Genomic DNA, 18,391 nt, shown 5'->3' with positions numbered 1-18,391 from the left:
ATCATTTTATGCAATGGTTGGTTATTTTGCCACTGTTAAGTACCCGGACATGCCTTCTTGGAAAAATATGACTATGTTAGGAATACACACACACACAATCTCAATTTAAAAAGTATATTTCTTTAATTTCATTCACCAAAAATATATTTCACAGAGAAAGTTTGCATTGTCATTATATAATTTTAGGGCACTGAGACAATATTTATTATTACTTCATTATTAAATAAACCAAGACTATCTCACATCTGATTTTACTTTAAAAAAAAATAACTGAAGAACCCACTCACAATTTTCTTTGTTGTTTGGGTTCGGCGGTTTTTTTTGTCATTTGAAAAACAATAAATACATTGTTCCTTTCTGCATGATTAACACACTCTCTCTGGAAGATAATACATTTAAAAGGGAATGAATTGTTCAAACTCTTATTACAGTAATTCATGCAGGACAACATCAACTGCATACAGAGCATGAGTTCAGGTGGAATAACTACCTGCTCGTATTCAGGTTCACTATTACGCTTCCGTTTAAACTACTAAAAGTTTGGAATGCGATGTTTGTTTTTATACTAGCAAGAGTCAGTTTGTGTGTGTTTTCAATACATCACAAAACTTACACCACCTCCTTTACCTCCACTTACCGCCATTATCTTCCTGTTATCATCCTCCCTCTTTGTCTTCTTCTTGGTAAATGTTGTGTCTACAACTTGTGCAATAGTTCTTTAAACATAAGATAATTTGCTGTTTTGTCTCAAAGCCTAGTGAAAAGAAAGTATATTTATGAAAATTATTTAAAAACAAGACTATATCATTTTCACACGTCAGCATACTAATACGAAGGTATGCATTTGTTGTGTACTTTCCTTGAATACTGCTATTTTGCTATTATTTGACAATACCTTTTTAAAGGAATGTTTTCACTTTCCATATACAATTAGTATTTATGTAACAGTATCACCTAACACACGATAGCAGATCTACTATGCATTCCATAAATTAAAAGTACACCAACACACCTTTCTTCCAGTTTATTGTTCTAGTTATCTGGTTTCACTGAGAACCTAAAAACAATGTTCAAATGACTTACTGACTGAATCTCTGTTTTTCTTCTATTCCTATGTAGGCTGTGTTTTGCAATTGGTAAACTGAAACTGATCCAAGTACACTTGACTATTATTTGAAAAAATCATCATAAACATAGCTAATTAAGAAAAAGGATGTTGTCCCTGAATAATTTTAACATACTGCCTGCATTCATGCCCATTATGCACTGTGTAGCACCCACTATTTTCTAAAAACTTTTGTATTTCCCCAGTTATTGAGTGGTAGATTCCCTAGCTCTTACATTAACGATAAATATTTATTTCATGTACGTTGTTACAGATACTTTTCTTTCACAATTGCTTTCAGTTGTTAGCAAGAGTTTATTTCTGGAACATGGAACATTTATAAACACCTGTCAGTTACAAACAATTTCTTTACTAGGGGACAACTACATTGTCAGGGACATATTATTACAATTTCAACTTCAGACAATACTCTTGCGGTAAGAGGTTTAGCAAAAGACTTTACCTCATCGTTACTAGGAACAGACAGGTCTTGCAAAGGCAGTATTGAAATACTTTTAAATTTATTTTTCTTACTGCTGTTTCCCAGCAGAATTACACGTCCCTTCTCTACTAGTTTAGTTTAAGAAAGATAGAAGGCATTGTATTAAATTTGCCTATATAGCTATACAGTTACCTCCAATTTCAAACGCATGGATTCTCCATGAGAAGAAATGCTAGCAGGGCAAAGTTTTTATAAAAATAAATTAAAACAAATACACAACTTTGGGCTGAACATTCCCACCAACATAACGGGAATATACGTAACTACATACCTGTCATTACATAAAAGGAACAAAAGTTCCCTTTGGAGAGAAGTTTTCAATAAATAATCTGCATTTGGTCACATTTCTAACATTACTACAGTGAGTTATCACTTAATATTCCATTAGGGAAAACCACAGGGATGGACGAGGTGCTCCAACAACCAGAGGAAATCGAGGCGGTGATAAAGGACAAAAGCGCTCGCTTTTACATAAGATCCAGCAGAAGTTCACTACCAAAGACTACTAAGAACCGGTAATTTTTATGAAAGCTACCCTGGCATACTACTAACTACGCTTACTGTTCCCTGTTGGTAAAACCATACGCTTACCGTGCAGGGCACGGAACCTCCCACACAGCATTATAAAGCAGTGTAACTACTAAAAGAAACACGTTTTACGAGTGAACCAGAACGGCCCGCCCTGAGGGAGGGAACGCCCCACCTGAACGCCGCCCGCCCCAGACCGGCCGGCCCCGCAGCGGAGCTGCTGCGGAGGGGGCGCCCGTTAGAAGGGGGCTGCATTGCTGCTACGACTGCTGTGGCAACGGGACCAGCAAAACAAGCACTGGCCAGCACTGGCCAGCGCCGCCACAGCGCCCACGCCACGGCCGTACCGCCACGGCCACGGCCACGGCCACGGCACGGCACTGCGCGCGCGCCGCCACCGCCCCTTTCCCCTCAGCCGGAAGCGAGGAACGGGCAGCGCGGCAGGGCACCGCCTTCAGCGGCTCCTTCCGGGCATGCGCCTCCCGCCCGCGCAGGCGCAGCGGGGCGGAGGGCAGGTGACGCGGCAGCGCCCGCGGCCCGCCGCCATGGTGTACATCTCCAACGGTGAGGGGCAGCTGGGAAGAGCGGGTCGCGCCTTCTCCCCTCAGCGGGGCAGCGGGAGACGGCCTGGCGGCTGGGCAGCGAGCGGGGGACGGCTTGGCGGGGGGCATCGGGCCTGCGCCGGGCAGAGTGCTGCCTCCGCGCACCCCCGCGGCCCGGCCCAGCCTGCTGCCCTGAGTGGGCAGCACGTCTCGCCCGCTGCCACTGTCGCTACCAAATCAACCCCGCATCCCCCCCCGCTTTTCTGCGGCCTGGATTTGAGCCTTGCGTGCTTCTAAACAGTTTTTGAGGACTTTGAAAAGTTGAAGCGTGTTCTGCGTACGTTGGGAGCATAACAGAGAAGCAGCTTAATCCCTTGCAGGGAAACAGAGACTGGACTGGTGGGGTTTTGTAGGTGTACCTGGACACGGCGTCTGTTTGGTGGTGGCGATCCGATTGTTTCAAGTACTTGAACAACACCCTGTAGGGCATGAAGCTTGCTAGCATTGCCCATGGAGTGTAGTTTCTCCATCCCGTGTGCAAATTCTAGACTCAGCTGATAGGCTTTTAGGTACTATATGTACAGTGTCACATACTAAATGTCGCTGGACATTCTGTGTCTTGATATGTTACAGGACAAGTTTTGGAAAACCAGAGTCGGGCTCCTTGGAGTTTGTCATCTATAACAGATTTCTTCTGGTCAATAGCAGATTTCGTGGTTCTGTTGTAAGTAGAAATTAATTCTTTTGATGAGCTTTATTTTAGATTCCTCGTAGGTAGAAGCTACTCAGTGCTATCAGTAACACAACAATAAAAACGTTAGATTTACTCTTTAGCATTCCATATCTACAGTCCCCAAAACATATGTGAACGTTTGACTATATGGCTTTGGTTATTAAGCACTATAATATATGTAATAAAACCAAAAGTGTATGAGAAGTGATGCTAACTTACTGGCAGCTCAAATGAGTTTTCTTACATTTCTTCCATTTTAATACTACAAAAAGAAAAAGCATATACTTTTGTTAAACAGCTAGTTTCTAATAGCTGATCAAATAATTAAGATATTATTTAGAGAATTTCTACTGGTGACAAGAGATTCTGGCTATGTAAAAATAATCACACAGCAGTAGTCATAAATTTATAACCCCAGATCAAAGCCAGTTAAGAAACAAAAAGTTCTTTTGATGTATTCAACAGTCCTTCATTATTTCAGTTACAGGTTTATACTTTATGCATTCCTTGCACTTTATTTACCAGAAAAATAGATTTTCTAGATTTGAGCCTTACTGTAATTTGGAATTACTTCAGCTTTTATCTTCGTATGTAGGAGAAAAATTGCCAAAATGTATTAAACAGTAATCTTGAGAAGATACAGTGTTCATTCCTGAACGCTACTTATTGTTGTCCAGGCCATTTCTTATCTTGCAATCCAGAGATTCAGAAACTGTATCTAGCAACCAATTCACCTAACTCCTGTTTTATTTTTCAGTTTCCAGAGCATTATTCAACCAGATTTGAGAAGAGGCGGCTACACATCTTCCTCCTATTCAGGATACAATGATGGACGAGGGTAATTTTTCATATTCACACTAGTTCTGATTTTTTTTTTCCCCGTCTTAGCAAAATGACAATGTATGCAGATTACGGTTGTGACTTGCATTGAATTGGGTCATGTAAGAAGACTAAAGTGTTGTTCATGTGCAATATTTTGTCTGAAACTCATTGATAACAATACAAAGCTTTGGATAGCTGTAATAACAGTATCCTCTAACTCTCACTGAAACAATTTTTCAAACCTGCCTAATAGATAATATGCATCTTTGTTGAAATTCTTTTGTTAGACTTGCTTATACTCAGCATTTGATTTACATTAAATCAGTCATTTCATGTATTAGATTACCTACAGATAAATAAACCACTTTGTTAGAGGGATATCATTTCTAGAAACACTATAGTTACTGTATTTCTTTGTTCTTAATGGTTTGCCTAACTTTCTTGTATGACTGTGTAAAAGCCTGTTAGCTGTAGCTTTCCTCTTGTGAGACAGGAGTAATTAGAACAGTGTGTGTAAGAGAATTTTCATGAAAGCGGGGTTGGGTTTGGTTTGGGGGTTTTTGGGGGGGGTTGTTTTGGGATTTTTTTTTTTTTTTTACCGCTTTTCACATGAAACCCAACCAACTTTTCCAGAGGTTCTAACTTCCTAATTACTATAATTTAGGAACAATGTTATTATAGTTCTAGTTTAACAATTTAATGCCAATTGAATAGATGTTGTTTTCCTTGCTTTCTTGTCAGGCCTCCAGCCCATCCTCGCCGTAGAATGGGTCGAATAAATCACTGGGGTGGAGGCCCCAGTCCGCCACCAATGGCTGGAGGTGGATGAGGAAGGTAATTCCAAATCTGCTGTATCCTGCTTTGAACTTTTTCTTTTTGAATAACAATGATAATTGAAGGTTAAGGTAGAGTGGAGTGTTTTGTCCTCCTTTTGCAAAAGTTACCAAAACAGGAGGAGAATCAAAGTGGTTAGATACTTTCAGTAAAGGGGGGGAAAAAAGGGATGGGGCAGCGGTGGTGTTAAAAGGTTTTGGCCCAGAAATGGTGAGTTTCTACTTTTAATTCCATAGAAGTGGATATACAAAGCATAGCAAAGATTTCTGAACACAGCTGACTTAGAAAAAAAAAACTATTAGAACTTTTCATCTTTTTTTGGCTGCTAATGGAAAGTCCTGTCCAGATCAGCAGTGACTGAAACTTTGTATTTCTAATAGTTATCATGTGACATGGGAAGGTTTTTTTAAAGTATGCACTTAATAGAAAAGAAGGAAAATCAATAAAATCGTTAAAAGACTACTAGTAAAAATCTTTTTTCCTGTTACAGTGATACAGCTATGCAAATCTTGAATTCTAGTACAGCATAAAACTCAGAATTGCTTAAAAATGGGGGCAAAAACCATTAGAAAAGCCCTGGTCTTTGAATTTTTTACAGCTGCCTGAACTTTAATTCTGTTTTATTAATTAGTTTGGCTGTTGAGAGTTTCATCTAACACTGAATGTATATATAGTACAGTTTAATTTACTTCAAGACTTAAGTAAACAATCTTTTTTCTTTTTCATGAATCACTCCCCACTGTTACCATAACAAAAGTTACAAAAAAAAAAAGCCACATGCAGGTGGTTAATACCTGTAAATCTTGTAGGAAAAAAGTTCATATTCCAAAAAGCACATACACCAGTATTTCAGTCCCCTAGAAAAAGGATAAGCTTCTTCCCATGATTTTTTTTTCATTTGGATTTTTTTTTTTTCCTTTTCAACTAGACATAAGGCCAGCAAAGGCTGTGGGGAGGGCTTTTGGGTAATAATGGCAATGTGTAATCTGCTCAGGAATAGAAGTTTGCAAACCTTTAGCATGTCCCATTTAGCTAAATTAAATCAGATTTTATTTTAAAATTGTTACTTACGTAATTTTATCTTGCAAAGAAAGGCCTTGTCTTTACTGTAATTACTTTGTCTTTCAGGTAAACACCTGCTGAAGAGGCAGGCAAAAGAGCACACACATTTACAAGATGAAAGGGAAGAAGAGTTTAGTGGTGGACCAAATGAGTTTGAATGTTGTAAATGTGTATGTCTAACTGAAAACTGTTCTGTGATATAAGCAGATTAATGAAGTTGTACTGGGAACTCCTTCTTCAAGGATCCAGTGTAACTGAACCGCAGTTTTATTAAATACATGTTTACTGTCTAAAGTCTTTGTATAGTTTCTGAATATTTTACTGTAGTTGCAAAGTAATAAGTAAATTATATTTGGCTGGTCACAAGGCTTTCTCATCATTTTGAGGGAAAAAAAGATCTGTCTGAAGTACAGCAAGCCCTTTTCTGTTCAAATGAGGAAGAATACATACTTATATTTGATACAGAAGGTCCCTCAAGAGTCAAACTTAAGCAGTGCTTCCTAATAGGTTTTGCATTTACTCTGTATTTGTCAGTACTAGCATTGTGTACCTTGCTGTATTTTTATGATGGTAATGATACTCTAAAAACACTTTTAAAATGCAACTTAAATTACTTTGGTTTACAGTCCCTGCATTTTACAAACTCGTTTCCTTAACACCCATAATGGGGTATATAACATGCCTTTTATAACCACCTCTTGAAACAACTTCCTTCTCCGTTATAAACTTACTCAAATGTATAAGCCTGTTTGCTGTACAAATTTCAGTAAGGCTTTTTTTCCAATAAAATCAGGCTTTGTTTTTTTACAGGAACAAAAGGTAGTGAAGTCAAATACGGAGTGCTAACACAGAAGAGTTGCTTTCAAACAGTAACTACCTTTTAACTAATTTACACCATTTCAGGATGGGGGTTTCTTGTTCTTGGGCTTTGTTTGGGCTTTGGTGTTATTTGTTCAGCTGGAGAGGGCTGTGCCTATTTGAGAAGAGATAGCTGCCAAGAATCCAGATTTAATTATCTTTTACAAGGTGCCACTGCAAATTTTTTACTTAAACCTCTTTAATAGTCTCTTTATCGGGAATTATAACATCCAAGAATGCCACTTGGTTAACATAAGCATCTACTAATTAGCTGGGTTTTCCCAGCTAGTTTTGGCAAAATCACCCCCGCTGGCGGTTCCCTCTCTGGCTACGTGTACCCAACACAAAGTTCTATCTTCTAAACTTGCTGTGTAACAGCAGCCTCCGCTCTAATAAACATACCTTCCTCAGCTCCACTCAAACGTCGCACCTTCATAAAGGAGCTTCCCGCCCACAAGTCAGGTGCGTACAGGTAGGTGGGTCGTCGTTCCTTCTTCGCGGGTGTTATCACACGCATATCAGCTGTGCTGTGATATTTTTTTATAGACAGCGTTAAGTTGCTCGGAGGGCTGTATTACCCTTCCTCCCGCCCCACCAACAGCCCAGCTGACGGGGTTTGGCTGCCGCTAGGTCAGACCTCCCGGAGCGGCGGAGGGGCTCTCTGCTTGCCGCTGCTCGTCCCGCCTTCCCGCACCCCGCTGCGGGCCGGGCCGCTTCCCGCTGAGCCCCCCGCGGCCCCTGCCTGAGGGGCGGCCCCCGCTCGTCCCGCCTTCCCGCACCCCGCTGCGGGCCGGGCCGCTTCCCGCTGAGCCCCCCGCGGCACCTGCCTGAGGGGCGGCCCCCGCTCGTCCCGCCTTCCCGCACCCCGCTGCGGGCCGGGCCGCTTCCCGCTGAGCCCCCCGCGGCACCTGCCTGAGGGGCGGCGCCGGGCGGGGGCCCGCCCGCTTCCGCCCCGCGCGAAGGCCGGGCTCGGCGCCGCTCGGCCCTCGCCGGAGCGGCTTCCGCCTGGCGGCCGGGCGCCGCTCGGCCGGCGGGGAGCATGACCCAGGCGGAGAAGGGCGAGGCGGAGAACGGGAAGGACAAGGAGCGCGACCGGGAGCGGGAGCAGCGCGGCGTCAAGCGGCCCATCGTCCCCGCCGCCGTGCCCGAGTCGCTGCAGGAGGTGAGGCCCGGCCCGCCCCGGGGAGCGGTGAGGGGCAGGGCCGCGGCGGCGGCTCCTCCGGGGTGTTGCTCCCTTCCTGCCGGCCGGGCTGCGCCGCGGCGGGCTCGGCCTTTTAAAGGCCCGGGCGCGGGCGGGCGCCGGGGAGGCTCCCGGTGGGCGCGGGGGCAGCGGCTTACCCCCGTGCGCGTTATGGTGCTTTCAGCAAATACAGAGCAACTTCATCGTGGTGATACACCCTGGCTCGACGACTCTGCGGCTCGGGAGGGCCACGGACACGCTGCCCGTGGGCATTCCCCATGTCATCGCGCGGCGGCACAAGCAGCAGGGACAGGCGGCCTACAGAGACAGCTGGCTCCTGAGGGACGGGCTCAATGTAAGCCGGGCCGCGCACGGCCGAACTTGCTAAAATGGATGTTTAACTGCGTAATCCTGTAGCATTTTTAGTTGTGTAATGCGTGTCTTCCCCTCACGCATTCTCTTTTTCCAGATAGGAATACGTCTCGACAAACTTTTTTCCCCTTTCAATGTGCTGTAGATGCCGCCTTACTGAAGTCGGTAGATTTGCATCAGTCTGCGTTTAGGGCTTTATTAGATTTATTCGCTACAAACTAAATCTAATAAATTAATAGGTTGAGGGTCTGTACTCATTGATTGCTCTGTGCTCTGATATCACACATGTTCTGTTTATAGAATGACAACTGTATAACTGGAATTGGACTGCTCCAAATCCATTTGTGAATGCGTTGGTTACAAGTCGGCTTGTAACCTAGATAACGTAGCCAGTAATTTTAGTCTAACATGCTCAAAAAATGTATGTAGTGATCTATTCATGCTTTGAATTGGTACAAAACATCATTAATCAAATTAATGTCTCTGGTGTTAAACCTCACCTTTAAAAAATCAAGATCTATTGAAACATGTTTGCTCCTACTTAATGTTTCTGTAGTTAAATAGGTAATGTCCCGAGCTTATCACTCTGGAGGTGCAGTCCAGCAGCCATTACAATCAGTCAAAATATTTAAGTTGACTTAGACACATAGGTGTTGGGAACGCTAATATAAAAAAGAGTTTCTTTAAAAATAAGTGTATACTCATTGTACGATGTGCAAACCTTCTGTCCTTTCTACAGTCTGTCAGCTATAGTAATGATTTCATTGTTTAATAATAGCTTCAGTATTACCAGCATAGAGACATGTAATTAGAAACTAAGTATTTATGTTGCATGTTTTTGGGTTTTGTGTAGAAACCTGAAAGTACTGAGCAGAGACAAAATGGCCTTAAAATGGTGGACCAAGCAATATGGTCCAAAAAGATGTCAAATGGAGCAAGGCGTATACCAGTGTCACCTGATCAGGTAACTCATTCTTAAAATTTTATTAAATTGTCTATTCATATAGTCATTTGGTGTGATGCTATGTTTTACTGAAGAATAGATATCCTTTATACAGCAAATGTGGATAGTGCCATTGTGTGACCTAACTCTGAAGATCTGAGAAAATGAAGATTTAAAATGGTTCTTTGAGGGGCGGGGGGTTTCTTTTTTCTTTCATGTGTAAAAAGTGACTGGTAAAATATTTATCAACAGCGTTTGTTTTGATTACATTTCAGGCCAGGTCATACAACAGACAGATGCGGCCAGCTATTTTAGATCACAGCTCTGGGGCCAAGTGGACAAACACATCAAATCACCCTGAATTTTTGGTAGGAGAGGAGGTAAGATTCAGTTTCCCGCTGAAATAAGGCTTAGTATTACATTTTAATGCGGCTATGTAATCAGTAGCAGTTTGCTGTATGTTAGTATGTATTGAAAAGCATATAAATTTAGTCAAGCAATAGATGAGAAGCTTTACTATGGACTAACAAAATATTTATTACCATTCAGCAAGTCCGGACAGTTTCCCTCATTTGCCTAGCAAGTAACCTTGATCCTTTGCTGCTATAAATCAGTGTTTCTGCAGGGACTAGGTGAGATTATACTACGTTGCCCATGTAGTATAATTCAGAGAAAAGGCAAGAAGCTGATAAAAGGATCAGTACTGGAATCACTGTTGAGTAATTAGGTATTCATGAGCTTCAAAGAGTCTTTAAATTATTTTAGTTACTAATGTGAGATAGTGGGAAAATATATTGTTATGTTCGTAGTCGATGTCCACAGATATGAAAATTCAAACAATTTAAACCATGTATTTAACGTCTTTTTTTATTTCAATGCTTTATAATCAATCCCTGTTAAAAAGAAATCCATTGTATTGCTGTTGCATCGGTCTGAGTGCTGCTGTATGTCTTGTATCTGCTTCTGAAATATTTTTCTAGTATTTGTTACTAATCTTTTGGGAAAAACAATGCATAGAACATTGTCTCTTATTTTCAGGCACTGTATGTTAATCCACTGGATTCTTATAATATACACTGGCCTATTAGAAGGGGGCAGTTAAATCTCCACACAGGACCTGGTGGCTCCCTCACTGCAGTATTAGCAGACCTTGAAGTTATATGGTCACATGCAATACAAAAATATCTGGAAATACCATTGAAAGACTTAAAGGTGAGCTGTGAACACATTAATGTGGGCTGTATCCAGTTCTGTAAATGTTACTATAAAAGGGAAGCCACCTGCTGTTACTGTTAGCCTCTTACTGGTGGTTTTCTTAAAGAATAAATTCTTTCTGCTCATGAGCATGGTTCCTAAGACTTAATTTGGAATTTTGTGCATGTTTCTAAGTCTACCAAGGAGGTTTGGGAATCCCATTATAGAAATTTCAGTCTTAGTCTGTTTGGGATTTTTTTTGTTGACTAAAAAGGAGGCAACTGAGGAATGAGTGCCTAATACTTGCGTAATGTCTTTTCCTTGCTGAGTAGATGTTTTTCTCATATCTGATGTACTTTTAAACATTTTAGTGACCTATAAACTCTTAACTTGATACTTACTCTGAACTCATTTTTAAATTATTAAAACCTTTCCCCCTTTCCGTAATTTTGCTTCTTTTAATAACTTGTATATTATGCTTTCTTCCTTAGCATCAGGTATTCAAGAATGTAAAAAGAAACTTAATTTGAGAGCTGGCTTTAATTTACTGTTCTTATCCTCAGTACTACAGATGCATTTTACTAATTCCAGACATCTATAATAAACAACATGTGAAAGAACTGGTAAATATGATCCTAATGAAGATGGGCTTCTCAGGTAAAACCATACATAGCAAGCACTTAATGCTTAATAGTGTAAAGTTGTTTGGGTGTTTTGTTTTGGTTTTTTTTTTTCTTTTAAGGCACATTTTTTGCACATCAATCCCAGTTTGGCTGGGACTAGCACCTTTCATCTTTTGCTATTCCCATAACAGTTGTCTCTTTTAATGGGGCAAAATGGTTGGCTAGCATTGAAACAAGTTTCTTAGTTTGCTATTAGGTATTCCAACGGCAGGCTTCTCACTTCAGCTGAGATAAAAGTAGCAACAGTCTGATTTCTCAAGTATTTCTAAAATGCACAGTTAACTCCACAGAGTATTAAGATCCGTAGACTTCAAAACAAAAGCAGATGATGTAAGATGCTGCAACTGTCCTCTCTACAGGATGACATAATAGGAGGTTTCAGAGTTGCTTAAGTGCATACACTAAACATAGAAGAGCAATACAATTTTTAAAAAATAACCAAACAATTGTTAGCTGCTTCTGCATATTTATTTTGAGACTGGAAAGCCCTCTGATGAAAAAGAGTAATGCAGTTTCCTTTCAGTTAAACTGCTGGAAGTTTCTGGCTGGTCTTCTGGAAAGAACTGCTGTAGTCTTGGCCATCTTTCTCTGATTTCACATTTGGAGAAAACAACAGCAAGTCGTTACGGAAGACACTGTAACCCAACCATATGGAGCATACTTAATTCAAAATAATCATAGTAGTAGTACCTTTGGTGCTGCAAAGTGCTTTTTTGTAGTAGGTATGCAAGGAAAGATGCTTAAAAAGTGGACAAGAATAAGTTAAATGATAGAGACTAGTCAAACAGTAACTTAATTGTAAGATGTTGGAGATTAACACTGCTGTTGTTTAATAATTAATCAGTACGAAGTGCAAACAGTTCCCAGGTATTACTCAGCAGAATATTTGCTTAGATATTATTGCTTCCCATCTGAAAGAATTAAGTAGGTGGTAAATACTGCAAAAAGAGAGACTGACCTCATGAGATCTAAATTTTGTTCACACGCACGTATATGTATTTGATTTGTTTCATTATGTTGAAATGAACAGGCCATATTGGCTGTTAGGTTTAGGTTTTCATCAGAATGGTTCTACATCATACTTTCTTTGATTCCTCCTCAGTTTTTACATAGAAGTAATGTGAACAGTACCTAATAATACTACTATGTAAAAATGTACTGGCACTAGGATAGAAGAATTTGCAGTTGAAATGTGTTAGCTTCAGAGGAACGGTAAGAATACTAAGAAAAAAAATACAAAACTTTATATTCAGCCAATACATGAAAGTGGAAATCAGAAAGTATCATTAATAACTCTTCAGAGTGCTATTTCCTAAATAATAATTTGGTGAAGAGCTGACCTAATTACGCAGCATAACTATTCTATTAATTCTGTTAATTCTATTAATCTATTTTAAAACATTTGCCTTTGAAACAGTAATTCTACTTAGCTTTTGTCTACAAAGCACAGCTCAATTGAGCTATTCTTTTCCTTCGTTGGCTAGAAGGATAGACTGAAGCCGCCAGTACTTCTCAGGTTTAGGTATGGCCTTGTGATACAAAGGTACTCTTTTACAGAGTTAAAGGTGGATTGAAAGGAAAGCAGACAGTGAAATTGAACCTTGTTTTATAACTATTTAAGGAACGTATCTAAAATACTAATGGTAATGATACTTCATTAGAAAAAATTAGGAAAATGCTTCATGTGCATCTGATAACCAAGATTCTGCAATACTGGTTACAAAAACAAGTAAAGTCTGGAGGCAATATCTTTAAACTTGCAAAAAATAACATTTGAATATAGACATCCACCCTGGTCTTAGCTTTTCTCAGGACTTTAAGGGCCTAACCAACAAAAAAATCTGTAAGTCCCCCCTACCCCATCTTCACTAAATATACAGACTTTCAGTGCAGAGTCAGGCTATTGGTAGATTTTAAAAGACATCAAGATGTCCTTTAAACGTCAGCAACATGGCTCTGGAGCTTGGCATAAATTGGATGTAATTTTTTCTCATATTGCTAGGAATTGTTGTACACCAGGAGTCTGTCTGTGCTACTTTTGGAAGTGGTTTAAGCAGCGCGTGTATAGTAGATGTGGGAGATCAGAAAACAAGCGTTTGCTGTGTAGAAGATGGTGTTTCCCATCGCAACACCAGGTATCTTTTAATATGCAGAATTATTATAAGCCTGTACTTAGTTGCTTACCAAAGTCTTAACTTTAAAAACAAGAAATTTTTTTTACAAATATGAGTGTTTTTTACTGTGAGCTGCATGACCGGGACATCATGTTACAGTATGAACCTTAAAGAATTCTGACACCTTTAAAAGAAGAAAACAGGCAGAACTGATACTGTGCTCTGCAAGCTACGTGGAGGTCATGATCACAGCATGTCTAAAATGTTGCTTGTATTCCTATGTATGCTACTGTAAAAGGCCAGTATTTCACCAAATTAATAAAAAATATCTTTTTCTTCTCTGTGCTTTAGGTTGTGCCTTGCATATGGAGGATCTGACGTGTCAAGGTGTTTTTATTGGCTTATGCAACGAGCAGGATTCCCATATAGAGACTGTCAGTTAACTAATAAGTTGGATTGCCTGCTGCTTCAGCACTTAAAGGAGACATTTTGTCATCTAGACCAGGTGAGAAGGGAAGATGGTATATTCTCCAAGTATTTTTTTTTTTCCTTTACAGAATGCTACTCTGGGGAACCCTTTTGCAAGTCTACAAGTGCTTGTAAATGGAATAAAATGTAATATTTTACTCAGTAGAATACTGGCAAAAGCTGGAGAAGCTTTAGACTTGAAGTATTTGTAACTTGTTTTATTTTTCTTCTAGTTGAAAGAGTCCCAACTGTTAGAAAGGTAGTTTCTTTGTTCTTATTACTGAGGAGCAGATAGTAGCTGCATATTTGCTAGTTTTCAACTTCAGTTTTGTAAAATCTGCCATCAGGTCTCTTCTTTCTGCACAAACCCTCATTTTAGAGGCTTAGGCATGTAGAAAGCTGTTTTTGCAGATTGTGCTACAAGGAAGAGACTTTAAAAAGAGTTCAAGAATAGGTAAATTAAATTCACGGTCTGAAGAGTTTTGTTACTTTTTGTTGCTTCCTACAGTTTAAATAGATTATGCAGCTTGATAGAGAGATATAAAAGATACAATTTTTTTAATATTGTTTTTGACCTTAGGATATTTCTGGATTGCAAGACCATGAGTTCCAGATTCGTCATCCGGACTCTCCAGCTTTATTATACCAGTTCCGATTAGGAGATGAAAAATTACAGGTGATTTTTTTTTTTTTTTTTTTTTTTTTTTTTTTTTTAAATTACGAGAATTATATTCGGCATTCAGGCTCAGGGCCTCACTTTGTATCAGTCCAGTGCTACTAAACCCACATGATTTATGGATTGTTCTTAATATATGCTTGTTGATAGTTTTAAAATTAATTCCTATATGTATGAATGGGCCTAATGCAGCACTAGTGGATGCACAAGACTTCCTTACTAGCTTTAACCAGAATGGTTGTAACTTCAACTAAATATGATGATATTTATCCTTCAAGGGCAAGGAATGAATCTAATCTAAAAATCTAAATCTAAAAGTTTTTCACATCACCATTGAATTTTCTAATTTTGTAACAAACTGCATTTGAGTACTTAGTTATCATACAATGCCAGAATCTGTAAAGAAACCTATATACATGTACAATTGTATGTTTTGGGGTTATTTTAATTATACAAAACTGGAGACAGTTTAGCCTTTCACAAAACTATTTGAAAAAAATGTGTATCTAATTTTCAATTGTGAGAAAAATAGAACAAGCTTAGGGTTTTTTTTTTATTTACTATTAAAAAAGAAAATGTAGTAAAACCATGTCAAATCTCTCATTCTTCAGGCTCCAATGGCTCTGTTCTATCCAGCAACTTTTGGAATTGTTGGACAAAAAATGACAACTTTGCAACACAGGTCACAAGGTGACGCTGAGGATCCTCATGATGAACATTATCTGCTAGCCACACAAAGTAAGCAGGAGCAGGTGTGTGAATGCTCATTTTACTTTTCATTAAGTATTATTTAATTGGAGAATAAAATCAGGACTCATTAGCTCATCTCGGAAACCGAAGTTTGTTATCTGGGCCAGAAGCAGTAAAAAAAAAATTTAGAGTAAGGAATTACAGATGTCTAGACAAGTCCTTAATTAGAACTGTTTATTTTCAGAGTCTGAGGGCTTCATATTATGGCATTGATATATCTGTTGGAGTTCAAAATAAAACCCGTACTTTGAAAGTGAGGATTAAAAGGAAGTAATACAATGTTTAACCTTTCTGTGCAAAAAGGTGACGAGAAGTACAATGATGTTTAGTTAAGTCTTTGTATTGTTCTGCAACCTGCTGAAGAGTTTTTTGCATTTTTCATAGTTCAACTTGTTTTCTCATTTTTAAGTCTGCAAAAGCTACAGCTGATAGAAAATCTATGTCGAAGCCTGGTGCATTTGAGGGAGACTTGAGAGGCCAAGCCTCAGACATTTCAGAGAGGATCTACCCACAAGAAGTGGAACTGGGGTCTTCCCAGAGTGATTGTATGATATCTGGAAATGATTCGGAGGAACCTTTAACTGCACACATGTCCAGGAAAACAGCTATTTCGCAGTTTGAAGGCAAAGCCTTAGGCCTTGACAAAGCCATTCTTCATAGTATTGACTGCTGCGGTAAGAATTACATTTGTACAATTCTGTAAAATATGCATGTCAGTCAGTGTGGATTTATGGTAACACTGATTTTTTACCAAAGTAGCACACATGTCCCTAAGTTTTCATCATCTCTAGAGTAGCTACACCATTCCTTATACTTGCATCTTTGTTGAAGTTTCTTGAGCTAGATATTTTGAATCTCTAAGGAACAGAAGAAGAATTTTAAAAGCAAACACTTACTGGTTTCTATCTGGTTTGACTTGCACTAAATTCTTTATAATACAAATAGAGGCCGTATTAACTTTAAAAAACAGATAAATTTCTATATATCCATTCATTCCAGCATCTGATGATACAAAAAAGAAGATGTACAGCTCCATCTTAGTTGTGGGAGGAGGCCTTATGTTTCATAAAGCTCAAGAGTTTCTTCAACACCGAATTCTCAACAAAATGCCACCTTCTTTTAGAAGAGTCGTTGAAAATGTTGAAGTCATCACAAGACCTAAGGTATGCTGTTAACTGATTGCTAAATGGTTAATAAACTATGATTGCTTGAAATCTTCAAAAGATTAAAAAAAAATATATATTCTTTCAAGACCACAGATTAGTTGCATATCTGAGGAAATTTAGGAGAGCTTTCAGCTCATAACATAGCACTCTCCGATTGTAGGCAGAAAGTTAGAGGTATAGTGAGAGTGTTACTAGCATTGATCACTGAAGTGTTTATTAGCTAAAGGCCATATTCTTAAGGAAGCAGTTAGTACTGGCCCATGAAGTTAACCTGTCTGTTCAGCAACAAATTGTGTTAGGGTTCTTTATAACTATTAAGGTAAAAGAAAGTATGGCATTAAAAAAGCAATTTTCATTTGGCATTAATCAGGCAAGATTTGTAAAAACAAAATGAGTATTTTTCAGAGCCTCCATTGCTGAGGGCAGGATTTCCATGACATACCTAGAAGGCATCTTTAAAAAAAAAAAAGTGACTTCCCTAAACACCTTAAATATTCTTTCCGTATTTTTATCTCACTATTTTTTCCTGAATAATTTTGAAAAAATACTTTTCTCCTCCCTCACCCCTGAGATTGTAAGTGGTGAATAGTGTTGGAAAAATTAGGATACAAGTTTTGAGAACTATGCAAATTTACACCAGTGATGATCTGTAATCTGTGTTTTGAATTTAGGATATGGATCCCCGCTTAATTGCATGGAAAGGAGGTGCAGTTTTAGCCTGTCTTGATACAACTCAGGAGCTATGGATATATCAGCGAGAATGGCAGCGTTTTGGTGTCAGAATGTTACGAGAGAGAGCTGCATTTGTATGGTAATGGATACGTTTACAGTGGAACATGATTAATTAAGGATTCCTTTCCCCAAATGCCCCCTTTTCCAGTGCAGATGTATTGATCTTCTGCTGGTAGATATTTTTGTATTTTATTAAAACCGACTTCTACTGAGATTTTTCCAAAAGCGGTGCAAAAGCCTTCAGCATTGCTATACTTCATCTTTTGAATTGTATGGATTGAATTCTGTGTACAGAGTATGACAGTCATCTCCAAATTCACTACACTTATATCATGTAGGTTATGTATATTAAAATTGCACAGTGTGGGAATTTGATGTGTAAAATACTGACGTGGCAGATGTTAAGCCAAGATTCATTCCAGCTACATGTACACAGAAGCAATAGCTGAAGAGTGCAGGCTGTGGGTTTAATGCTTTATTCTGATTCATACTCTAATGTTACCAGGAGATGAAATTGTTATATAAGTGATCATCATGGAAAAAGTGAAATGGAGAACCCAAACTACAGTTGCTGTTGGTGTTTTGCTTATATAATAAATTGCATTATTCAGTGGAAAGACTTAAGAATTTGAAAGGGGAGTATTTTTTCTTGCCTGTTATCATCAAAAGCTCTTGCTAGCTTTTCGTTATCCATGGTAGTTATCCACTCTTTTCCCCATTTAAAAAAATCCGATATAATACACTGAAAAAAACCTAGATGCATTTTTATATAGCTAGCATCAACCTTATTCCTGTGGTACAGGCACAGGGGCTTTTTCTCCCAACAACTAATCCTTAGTTACAGAAGTGCTATTTGTTGTTTTTTTTCTTCTGTAATGAAGGCTCCCACCACACTCAGATCACACCTCAAATCCGTATCTGCAATTATAATCTAGATTAAAACTATTAAAACACTTCTAACAATATAATAAATACCAAAGATCGATTAGTGTAGTCTCTACAAAGCACACGAGAAACAACGGACTTTCTTTTAATCTGCTTTCATTAAAAGTTCTAAAGAGAAAGGATATTTCCACCCAAATTACGCTGTAATCTTATCTGAAAGTATTTTACTGCAGGCTGTGATT

General features: G+C 39.1%; 2 protein-coding genes across 2 annotated transcripts; both read left to right on the top strand.

Moving 5' to 3' along the window:
* The first annotated feature begins 2,646 nt into the window (after nt 1–2,646).
* On the top strand, nt 2,647–5,070 carry SELENOK (selenoprotein K). The gene is made up of 4 exons (XM_075714218.1): nt 2,647–2,699; nt 3,311–3,401; nt 4,168–4,248; nt 4,974–5,070. The coding sequence occupies exons 1-4, from the start codon at nt 2,681–2,683 to the stop codon at nt 5,068–5,070; spliced, it is 288 nt and encodes a 95-aa protein (XP_075570333.1). The 5' UTR covers nt 2,647–2,680.
* A 2,955-nt stretch (nt 5,071–8,025) lies between these two features.
* Nucleotides 8,026–17,883, top strand: ACTR8 (actin related protein 8). Its single transcript, XM_075713855.1, has 13 exons — nt 8,026–8,148; nt 8,351–8,521; nt 9,392–9,502; nt 9,757–9,861; nt 10,520–10,693; nt 11,239–11,332; nt 13,361–13,493; nt 13,824–13,977; nt 14,521–14,616; nt 15,228–15,368; nt 15,776–16,040; nt 16,366–16,529; nt 17,204–17,883. Exons 1-13 carry the CDS (start codon nt 8,026–8,028, stop codon nt 17,345–17,347), a joined length of 1,875 nt encoding a protein of 624 aa, XP_075569970.1. The 3' UTR covers nt 17,348–17,883.
* The last annotated feature ends 508 nt before the right edge of the window (nt 17,884–18,391 follow it).

Source organism: Pelecanus crispus, chromosome 7 (genome assembly GCF_030463565.1).
Source record: "Pelecanus crispus isolate bPelCri1 chromosome 7, bPelCri1.pri, whole genome shotgun sequence".
Taxonomy (NCBI): Eukaryota; Metazoa; Chordata; class Aves; order Pelecaniformes; family Pelecanidae; genus Pelecanus; species Pelecanus crispus.
The sequence above is the reverse complement of the archived record's forward strand: the minus strand, read 5'-3'. Positions and strand labels throughout refer to the sequence as shown.